The sequence below is a fragment of the Gorilla gorilla genome, chromosome 11, assembly GCF_029281585.2.
Source record: "Gorilla gorilla gorilla isolate KB3781 chromosome 11, NHGRI_mGorGor1-v2.1_pri, whole genome shotgun sequence".
NCBI lineage: Eukaryota > Metazoa > Chordata > Mammalia > Primates > Hominidae > Gorilla > Gorilla gorilla.
Genome location: NC_073235.2, coordinates 137,740,057 through 137,751,117, shown reverse-complemented (window position 1 = coordinate 137,751,117; position 11,061 = coordinate 137,740,057). Strand labels below are relative to the sequence as shown.

Here is an 11,061-nt window from a genome sequence, read left to right as displayed (position 1 = left end):
GCCTCTCTTATTGGCTGTGTAAATTATGGGACCACATTGAGCCCTGTCCTTAACTGCAAAATGGGTATGAGGACCCAGCTGGTAGGTGATGCAGGGTGGAATGAACACAGGTACAAGCGGTGGAAAGCATCCAGGTAACAGAGGGCTTGTGCTCACTCCACAAGTCCCAGCCACATGGAGGGTTTAGCCTCTCCTCGCCCCACGTACCGTGTCGTCGACGCTGCCGACACACTGGTCCCCAGGTCTGGTCTGTTGGCGGTCTAGCTGGCTCCCACTCAGCCTTCAAGCCTTTCATCAAAGTCATGTTCCCAAGAAAGATTTCCATTAGCCCCATTCCTCCCCCTACCTCCAGGTAGAGCTGGTCTCCATTAGGAGTCTTTCACTCTGTTCTCCCCCACAACACGGTCTTCCTAAAGCACGGTCTGCCCTTGTTTGCCGCAATCAGCACTTCAAGGCTGACACCTGACACACAGAAATGACTCCATCCTCAACTTTCTATTTCGGGACTGGGGTTGCCAATTCATGGGACCCAGAAAACAGCAAGTCATCGATGTGCTTTCCTTTGGGTGCCTGGTATAACACCAATTCCCATTTGGTTAGTGGTGACTGAGTGACTCATGTTTCAAGAGCAAATTAAATGAATAGCAAGAAAATAGACACCTGCCACACCAGCTGTCATACTGTCATCTAGGGGTGACTATTTTGGGGAGGCAGCCATTGGTGTATGTATAAATACTTACATTAGGTTTCATGTTTGTTTTATTTAAAGTCTGGTTGGGTACAGAAAACACACACACACTTGACGGGTTAAAATATCCAAATAAAATTTACTGCAACTTTTGTAGAATTTTATTTGTGCTACAAGACACGTTGCATAGGAAACTATTTAAAGCCCCTGAGGAAAAAATATCCATGGTTTAAGGTGCAACTGGTTTTGTTTCTTCTTTGGGGAAAAGGTGATAGATGATCTCTGGGAGAAATTATGGGGTGGAGTTGAGAAGCACAATCGAAGGTTATATGGTGGGATGATTGGCGAATTGTGTGTCCTGGTTCTTGCAGCATAAAATAGCTAATGTTTGTTCTTTTTTTCAGTCCGTTGGTCTTCAGTATCTGAATAAGTAGCTACACAACGTTTCAGGCCAGTAAGGGAGTATACATTGATTATACTAAGGAAGTAACATGTTTCAAGAAAGCAGTTTTAGAGAATGAGATTCGGGATCCCAAATGGTCCCTGACAACTGCAGGCACACAGGAAGTGTCCTGGCACGTTGCTGAGGATCACCTCACTCTACTGATTTGCCAGTATCAGTCCTTCCTCCTGCTCCCTTCCAACACGCGACATCTACGACGCATTGTGAGATTCACACAGCATGTCTGCACCCTAAAGTTATTAATGCAACACTGTGCCAAGTTCCTGATTTTATGTGAATCACATTTTCATTTTTACAAAATGCTCATCTTGCTCAGATGATCTTTACATTGTACAAAAAATGGTTTCATCTAAACTATGACTTCCTTCCGAGGAGACACAGGTACACCAGGAAGAAAGAGTGGTTAAGCCTTAGATGAAATGAAGTGCAGAGTTTGGCAAATGGCAGCTGGCACCTCTGCACATCAGCATAAGGCGTTGCTTGTGAGGACAACCACAGCATCTGCAATAAGCATGAGAGTCAGTGGCCACCAAGGCTCTGATTCGGTCGTGAAGTTTTCTTACTGTCCACAGAAGAGAGAGCAAACTCTATGGGAAGCACTGCTTTGACCCCAAGGAAAAAACAGTACAATGGCCTCGTAGCAGCAGGGACCACCTCACTCTCAATGGCATTGTTCTTGTCAATGACTAATTGCACACTGGCAGGGGCCCTAAAGACTGTCAACTCATGGCTGCTTTCTAATCTATTGGCAGAAACAGCTCAGGGCACCTAAATGCTAATGCGGGACTTCACCCTGCCCACTGAAGCTCGCCAAAGATTCACATATTCTATGGATGGTCATTTACTACGAGTGAGGCAAAGCACGGAAGACAATCAAATCCGAGGAGGGAGCAGGACCTGGGGCCTTCTCAGAAAGAATGAGCTGTACCCGTTTACTGAAAAGCCACTTTTTCCCACGTGATTCACCTTCTTACACACAGGGAGTGAAAGAGGTCCAACAACCGAACGAGCATCTTTCCGGGCTGAGTGTTGAAACGCAAAGTGTGGCCGGGAATCAGAAACGCCCCCAGTGACCTTTAAATACCTATATACATCTCTAACATAATTTAAAAAGGTCTATAACAACATAAAAACCTCAACAGACTGTGCCCCTATTAAGTTTTCTTTTAAACCTTTATGGTCCATAAAAAAATTAGATACCACCTTTCTCATAGATCCCTTCCCCCCATTCGTTAAAAAAGTGATTTTAAATTTAAATTTATACTTAACAAATAGAAAGCTATGTGATTGGCAACGACCTGCAGTAGGCAGTCCCTTCAGGCCTCTCCCTCGATGGAGGAGGGCGGCGCATGATGGGTGTAGCCTAGCTGGCGGGCCCTAAATCTGTCTGAGCAGCCGCCCCTTCCTCCCTCTTCAGCTCCGCGGTGACAGCAGGGCACACAGGGCAGAAGAGGGCTTGCACTCCAGAGCAGCAGGAGCGGAGGGGACCCATTCAAATCACGAAGTCGTCCTGGTCCGCAGGGCTGAAGGCAGCTGCTCTCAGAATGTCCAGGGAGTTCACCAAGATCAGAGTCCCAGTGAGGTGCTTCCAGCGCTTGGTGATGGGGTTTTTCATCTTGTCCAGGCCCAGGTGCAGCTCCTGGATGACATCCCGGTAGCTGTCCCCGATCTGATGGCTCCAGGTGAGTAAGAAGTCATACGCAGGCTTCCACATGGCCTGGGAGGTGGAGTTGTAAAAAACAAAAGGAGGGAGAGAGGAAGAAAGATTAGGAGACAGAACGAGATTTGTTCCTATTACTTGGTGCGGCTTCAGTAGTCACTATTTGGGACACTCTTTCACGAGTGAGACAAGCCCACAGAAGAAACAGTGGAACCATCTCGGGGCCAGGGTCAGCACATTCCAGAGGGAAAAGCAGGCCTTTGTGCAAGAGTAGGTGCGCAACAAATGAATAAACAGAAAGGATTTCTCTTTCCTTACAGTCTTTATGGCACTTTCTCTCTGTGCCATTTGTTTGGAAATTCATCCCATTCATAAAAGACAGCTTTGTCCTTGGGACTTCCTGCTTCCTGGATCTTGCAAGCTTGAACGTTCTTCCAGGAAGCTTACTAGGGTGCCCTCCACAAACATGCGAGAACACAAAGGACCTCTGAGCAAGAGCCCAGCCACACCGGCTTTGGCCCAAGTTATGTAACATACCACATATCACTCCAGTCCAGAGCGGCTCACAAAGTCCTCTGTGTATGTGTTATTGCATTATTCAATCCTACGGATGGTAATTTAAGATCAAAATGAACAACGGACAGGCAGTTCTGTTTGTCCTTCCCATGTCATGTGGAACAGCCTTGACATCCTAAAGCCAGGGCTCGCGACAACCAACCCAGAGGATGGCTCCCACTCAGTGAGGCGCACCCAGTGCTGGCCACATGCGTGCACATTTCCACCTGTTGCACCCTCACAGAAATGCCGCGAGGCAGGACTTTTTATGGCTGCACTGCATGGGTCCACAGAACCCAGGGACAGAGGGGCTCGGTGAGCTCGAAGCTCAGCCGCTGCTCACCTCGCTGTCCACAACCCCGTTCCTGTCCCGGTGGGGAGACTCGTAGGCGTCCATCTGCTGCTTGGAGACCTTGGCCAGCTTCTCAGCCAGCTCCCGCCAGCGCTGGGCCACCTCTACAGCTGTGGTCAGGAGCACAAAGTCCTGGATGAGTCTGACCACCAGGCCCTGGCAGTCCATCTTCAGTAGGGCCTGCAGAGGAAGAGGCACAGCGTGAGACAGTGTAGGGAGTGGGGCAGGCTCTGCTCCCCGCAGAATTCCAGCAGACGGCGCAGGAATGGCCATGGGCTCTCTATTCTCCATGTTCCCTGGCCTACCAAATGTCCCCTGAAATCGATCACTGCCAGGACTCACGGGAGAGAAGAGATGATGTGCAGAGCGTGCCAGGTTCACCAGTGTCTCCCTCCAAAGCCCACATCCACCCAGAACCTCAGAACGTGACCTTACTTGAAAATGGGGTCTTTGCAGATAGAATTAAGATGAGGTCCTTCTGGATTAGGGGAAGTCACCAACGACTGGCGTCTTCATAAGAAGAGAAAGCAGACAGAGAGGCAGAGAGAAGAAGGCCGTGTGAAGACGGAGGCAGAGACGGGACAGATGCGGCAACAAGCCAAGGAACAGAAGGAGGGTTGAGCCAGTGGGGCTTAGGAGAGGCAGGCCTGCAACCCCTTCTCCCCCACCGCTTCCAGACGGAGGCCACCCTGGGACCCCTGACTGAGACCTGTGGCCTCCTGAATGGTGACAGGACAGGTGTCTGTTGTTTGAAGCCCCTTGGTTTGTGGTCATTTGTCTTGGCAGCCCCAGGAAGCTAACAGACAGGGTGAATATGGATTAGAGTTGTCACCACTCCCACTCTCTGGGGACACCAGAGAGAAACGAATGCATTTCACTAAATAGACACCATAGCCTGAGGCCGAGATGGACGGAGGGTGAGCTGGACCTGCTGAGCATGCGGTGCTGACATTGGCCAGTTAGAGAGCACCGCAGGCAGAAGGGACGAAGGCTGGTGGACTCAGGCAGGGACCACCCAGGGAGAAGAAGACAGAGACAGGGTGTACCACCAAGAACCACTTGACCAGGAGATCCACAGACCTCCCCCAGGACTGTGCAACATGAGAAAACAGTTTCCACAATTGGTGGTACTGCTCCCACGTCAAAGCTGCAAGAACTTTCTACTGTGTCTTTAGGACAGGGATTACTAACCACAGAGGAAGTCAGAGGGGAGGTAACAGGACAGACAGCCCTGATGGGATAGTGAAGTCCCAGCTGAGGCTGGAACAACCACGTGGCCACCTTGGGACTCAACTCCCTCCTAAAAACGGGGGCTGGATGGGACAGGCATTGAACATATGGCTCAACAGCCTAATATATCTGGGGGACCCCAGGCTGGGGTCAAACTCACACTTCTGGTTTAAAGAAACAAATCAAATTGGCTAGCACAAGCCAGCAGGCCTGCTAGTCCTGTACACTGTGCCAAGTCACATGACTGCCACTGGGTGTCATGCAAGCGACTCTGGCGCCATCCTAATTATAAATGAGGCCACACATGGTTAGCGTGTGGCTCTGAGCCAGTCAGGATGACGTCACCAGGAAGGCAGGAGAGCCGCATGCTGGGTCTGATTCTTGTCTGAGTCTCCTCTGCCATAGAAGGCACAGCTCACCCCCACCCTTAAAGCTTTCTCTCATCCAACAACGGGAAAGGCTTGGCTTCCAGGGCACAGTGGCCCGAGGCAGCCCAGAGACGGTTTCTGAGGCTCCCGTGAGCCCTTGGACAGGCGAGTTGCTAAGAGGAGAGGAAAGTCACCAGGCCTGGCGTTCTTTCTCTCTACGCTCTGTTTCAGCACCTGAGGTTGTCATTTTAGGACTCCAAAGTGTGCTAAAAAACAAACAACCCCCCACCCCCGCCAACCACACCGCTGGTACCGGCGCTCTTTGGCCAACTATTTTGTGCCGATAGCAGGGTCATCTTGCTAGTGCTCATGCGGTCGGCTGGGCTGCTTACTTCAAAGCAAGCCCAGCTGTTTTAGACTGAGCATTCTAATGTACACTTTAGGTTTACCTGGGGGGAGTCTAACAATACAAAAAGGTGACCTTTTTGGCGACGTGTGGCCTGCATTAGCCAGAGTAGGTGACTCACGATCCTTCTAGGTGGGCCCCCAGCATCTCAATCCGTGCAATTTAAAAAGAACCAGGAGCGACAGATCATTCTGATGCCTCCCTAGATATGAGAGGCTGACAGCTGGCTACCAACGAGGCTGGCCAGAAGGGGGTTTGAGGACCTGGTGGCCGTTTCTGTTTTTGTAGAAGTTACCAGAAACCCAGGGCTAGGCCAGGAGCGGTGGGTCACGCCTGTAATCCCAGCACTTTGGGAGGCTGAGGCAGGTGGATCACGAGGTCAGGAGATCGAGACCATCCTGGATAACATAGTGAAACCCTGTCTCTACTAAAAGTACAAAAAAATTTAGCCGGGTGTGGTGGCGGGCGCCTGTAGTCCCAGCTACTCAGGAGGCTGAGGCAGGAGAATGGCGTGAACCCGGGAGGCGGAGCTTGTAGTGAGCTGAGATCGCGCCACTGCACCCCAGCCTGGGTGACAGAGCAAGACTCCGTCTCAAAAAAAAGAAAAAAAAAAAAAAGAAACCCAGGGCTTGCTGCAAGCCAGACACTCAGCTCCTCCACTGCCCAGAGCCCCCCATGAAGCAGAGGCTGAGTTCAACCCACTTTACAGAAGAAGCTGAGAGAGGGGAAGTGGGTTTCACACCTAGAAATGCCAGAGCCAGAGCTGCCTCTGGGCACCCAACCCCAGGTCCTCCCTGCTGTGTGGGCCGCAAGGCATCTGTTCTACAGATAAGCACAGGAAGCCTGCAGACCCCAGGCTTGTCCCGGGTCCCACAGCTGGAAGTGACAGGCATGGAGGCAAATATGCAAACTTCTCAGCACTCGGCCAGTGGCCTTCCCAATTCCATGAGCCCCACATGGCATTGGGAATTGAACCAAATGTAATACCGGTCTGGATTATGCTTCATATCAACTATTTATATATTTCAGAAGAAGGTCTGTTTCTATTTGAATTTGGATATATTCAAAACAAATTGTTTTAAAAAATTAAATGTTGACTAGATTTGTTTCAGAAGATAAAAGCATACAGGTGTGTATTCACGTGTCAGGAGGGTGTGTAGTTAGCTGGTAGGCTGTCCGATCCTAATTTTCTTGCTGTGGTGGCAGCCTCGTCTGTGGTCCTGGGAAGGTGTGCTGGACCACCACAGGGTTTGACACGAAGTCACTCAATGTCCCCAAATCAGCTCTTTCGTGGCTACTCAGCACACACCAAGCTCATCTGGCTGTGTGCACAGCTGCCTGGCTCCAAAGCGGCCTCATTTTCTAGGTAACAGAACATGTCAAAGTCACCTGCTTCTGACTCGAGTCATTCCTGGCATGAGTGATCAAAACCGCTCTCTCCCCAGGGGAACTGGGCACAGGTCCCCAAGGTCCTGGGAAACGCAGGTGTTTTCTGGCCCCTGGGAAGGAGAGCGCCTGGACTCCATCCAGGGGCAGCCAAGGTCCCATTTCCATGGATCCCAGATGAAAGGAGAGGTCGGCACTTCCAACACCAAGAATGAAGGCATCTCTCCCTCACTCCCTTACACAACTTTTACTGAGCCCAGCCCTGGTTTAGTTTGTTACAAACCACCCACACCATCAACAAGGCATAATTTATGCATATTTTTAAAGGGCAAATTTTGGGTGCCAACCAATTCTTAGCAATAGAAAAATTTCACAGCAGGAGGCTCTAGCTCTATGAACTTGATCCTTGCAGCTTCCTCTTTTTATGGGCACACAGGTACACCAGGAAACACTCGATGGACTGCTGCACTACCCTGGTTTCAGCTGGAATTTTGTTACAGTGAGTACACCATGATTTCAGTCAGGATGACTGAACTTTATAAAGGGACAGATAGTACTTTTGCCTTTGTGGGACACATGAAGCCTGAAAGCCACAGACGATGCATATGGGAATGGGTGTGGCTGAGTTCCAACAAATGCCATTGACAGGAATAGCAGGCCTGGTGGCCAGAGTTTGGCAACTTGCTTCAAGAGATATTCTTGTCCAGCCATGGTGGCTCACCCCTATAATACCAGCATTTTGGTAGGCTGAGGTGGGAGGATAGCTTGAGCTCAATGAGTTCCACACCAGCCTGGGCAACACAATCAAACCTTGTCTCTACTACAGACAAAAAAAAAAAAAAAATAGCTGGGTGTGGTGGCACCTGCCTGTAGTCCCAGCTACTTGGGAGGCTGAGGTGGGAGGACTGCTTGAGCCCAGGAGTTCAAGGCTGCAGTGAGCTGTGATCACACCACTGCACTCCCGCCTAGGAGACAGAGCGAGACCTTGTCTCAAAAAAGGGGCGGGGGGAAATATAAAGTACAAAGAAATACAATTTAGGCTTTTTTGCTGCATGTTTATTCCATCGTGCTTCCTTCCCAACATGCCCCAAAACTCGAGGGGAAGCCTTCTGCACATGGCATCTGGACAATGGGCCCATCCTCCTTCCCTCTCCCACATTAACAGCCACAGGCTCTGGCTTTGGGGCTGCCTGGGAGGAATCCCTCAGGACCCCATCCAACGCACACCGTCCATCAACTCCTCCTCTTCTGGAGGTTAAAGTGGGTCTTCTCCCAATCCACAGAGAGTCCCTTCACACCACAGCATTCTTTCCCGCCCCAATGCGCCCCATGCACTTGCTAGCTTCCTTATTTCTGTTAGTTTTCAAGTCTCTTTGGGCTTATTCCGGCCCCCACTCCACTCCTAAAACAACCACCCTCCCTTGCTTTGCATCCCACAGCAACTCCTTCTCTTTCTCATAGAAACTTCTCTACAGAGCCCGACTCGCCTATTTCCCTACCTCCCGCAGCTTGACCAAAACGCCCCTGCTACAGCCATCACCGACGGCTCCAGGTCACCACACCTCACGGCTTCGTTCTTACGGTGGATCCAGGACCAGTTGTGACAGCTCACTCTGGCCCCTTAGGAAGTTCTCCCTGGGCCTGACGCCACCGTGGGCTGCTTCTGCTCCCATGGCTGATGGCCACTGCCCACGGCTATCTCCAGCTGACTCCCCTTCCTTCCCCACCATAACAGAGACCATGTGCCGAGTGCTGACAGTATCCCGAGAATTGGGAATAGTCTCTTGCATCAAAAGGGCGCTGTTGAATGACTTTTCTGATTCTTAAAAAGCTGGGTTCCCTTTCAAAGGCCTCCACCACTGCCAGATGCTGCCCCTCCTCTTTGCCTGACAGGAGTCCACCGACCACGCAGTGTTTCTGGCCAGTCTACAGAGGATGCACAGCGAGGGTTTCATGTCCCCTGCTTCACCTCTGACGCGTCAGAGGGCTGAAAGAAAACCCTACCCTTGAATCATGCCACCGCCACCATTTTTTGTACATGGGACCCCTGAAGGAGCACAAGGCTTAAATGTGAATGTGCACGTTTCTCCTTTCATAAATATTCATGACTCCCCCTACAGCTTATTGAATATGTATATTTGGCCACCAATATCCATAAATTCTTGTTGCCTTTGCCCCTCCCTTGAAGTGTCTGTTTTTGGCTTCTGGCAGGAGGCTCCGCTTCCCAACCTGTCAGAATAGCCACCCGCAGGCTGCAACCCTTTATGAGGAATGAGGCTCTCCTTTCCAAATACACAAACCTTGTCATTCTTCAGCTGACACCATCACGGACAGAGGCTCTGGTGGGAGAGAGGTGGCCAGGACAGAGGGGTGCTCTGAGTGCAGCCACAGCCATGCTGCTGGGAAGGGGCAGGCAGAGGCACTGGGATGCCTCACACATGGACTCTATCAAAAACAGGCGCAAAAAGAATGGAAAGAGGAAATGGAACCACAGAACAGAAGCATGGTATGGCCACGTAAGAATGCCTCCAGCTTGGATTCTTAGCCCAGCCCAAGGCCTGCATTCATTCATTCATTCATTTATCATTCATTCATTCATCCATCATTCATTCATTCAATCACTTATCCATCTAGTACCTCAGTGTTTCTTATGTGCCGGGGCCCTTCTTCTCATGGGACCTACGTTCAGTTAGAGTAATAATGAGAAACAAGTGCACAAGAACATAAACAAACTTGTTTCTTTTCTTCTTTTCCTTTATTTTCAAGACGGGGTTTCACTCTGTTGTCCAGGCTGGAGTGCGGTGCTGCGACCATAGCTCAGTGTAGCCTCGACCTCCTGGGCTCAAGTGATCCTCCCACCTCAGCCTCCCAAGTAGCTGGGACTACAGGTGCACACCAACACACCTGGCTAATTTAAAAAAAAAAAAAAATTGGAGAGATGAAGCCTCACTATGTTGCTCAGGCTGGTCTTGAATTCCCGGGCTCAAGCGATTCTCCTGTCTCAGCCTCCCAAAGTGCTGGTATTACAGGTGTGAACCTCCATGCCCGGCCAAAACAAACCGCTTCTGATTCAAGAAACACCATGGAGACAGAGGATGATGGAGTGCACGGGGCTGCAGAGAAGGATGTCCTGGAGAGATGGCATTTGAGCTGGCAGCTGAGGGAGATGAGGAGGTCTGGGAAAGGGAGCTCCAGGAAGAGGAACAGCATAGCATCTGCAGGAGCTGGAGGCCGGGCGAGCTGGGTGTGTTCAGGGCAGGGGTGCACAGAGCACAGTGGCCCCCAGCGGTGGGATGGGTAGGGCCAGATCTTACAGGACTTTGTGGGGCAGGGGCAAAGGCTGACCCCGTTCTAAAAGCAGTGGAGAGAGGAACAACCCAGGTCTCATTTGATTCCTTTTTCCTTCCCATCTCCCTGCACACTGACTGTCTCAAACTCTCACACTTTCCCCATCATTTAAACACTGTTTCCAACCCAAGGCATCAGAACAAGGACACCCAAAGCTATGCTAAAAATGAGAGGCAGGGGGTGGCCTGGCTGTGACTCTCTGGGAGGGGCAGGTAAAGCGGTGGCAGAGGCCGCAGAAATCGTGGCAGCCCTGTGATGACAAGAGGAATAGAATAGCCAGTTTTCAGGGTCTCTTAATAAACGCCCTGGGAGAAATCCGTCTGCGGTTTCTATAAGTTTGGCCAAGATGATGACTGACACAGGTGTGGGGGACGGGTGGGGACACTGCAAAACCAGTTTCACTTTATCACCACAAAATCTAACCTTGCCTCAGGGAGCCGACCTGGCCAAGGGCAAGTTTCACTTCCTCCTCTCTGGGTAGAGGAAGGACTCGGGCACAGAGGACACACCCCTCCCTGGAGCGGACAGGGAGGCCCACCAAAAAATCCCCTCCCAGAGATGCTCACCAATCGAATTGAGAGAGTTTGATCATTTATGTCTTTCGG

General features: G+C 50.8%; 1 protein-coding gene across 4 annotated transcripts in view; it reads right to left on the bottom strand.

The window, feature by feature from the left end:
* Positions 1 to 807: 807 nt before the first annotated feature.
* Positions 808 to 11,061, bottom strand: part of SH3BP4 (SH3 domain binding protein 4) — a 104,356-nt gene continuing 94,102 nt past the window's right edge. For all 4 annotated transcript variants that reach the window (XM_004033400.5, XM_055380617.2, XM_063695301.1 and 1 more), the window contains 2 exons: positions 3,710 to 3,898; positions 808 to 2,868 (listed from right to left, as the gene is read on the bottom strand). In XM_004033400.5, coding sequence (XP_004033448.2) covers positions 2,644 to 2,868; positions 3,710 to 3,898 — 414 coding nt within the window. In that variant the 3' untranslated portion in view covers positions 808 to 2,643. The remainder of the gene's footprint in view (positions 2,869 to 3,709; positions 3,899 to 11,061) is intronic.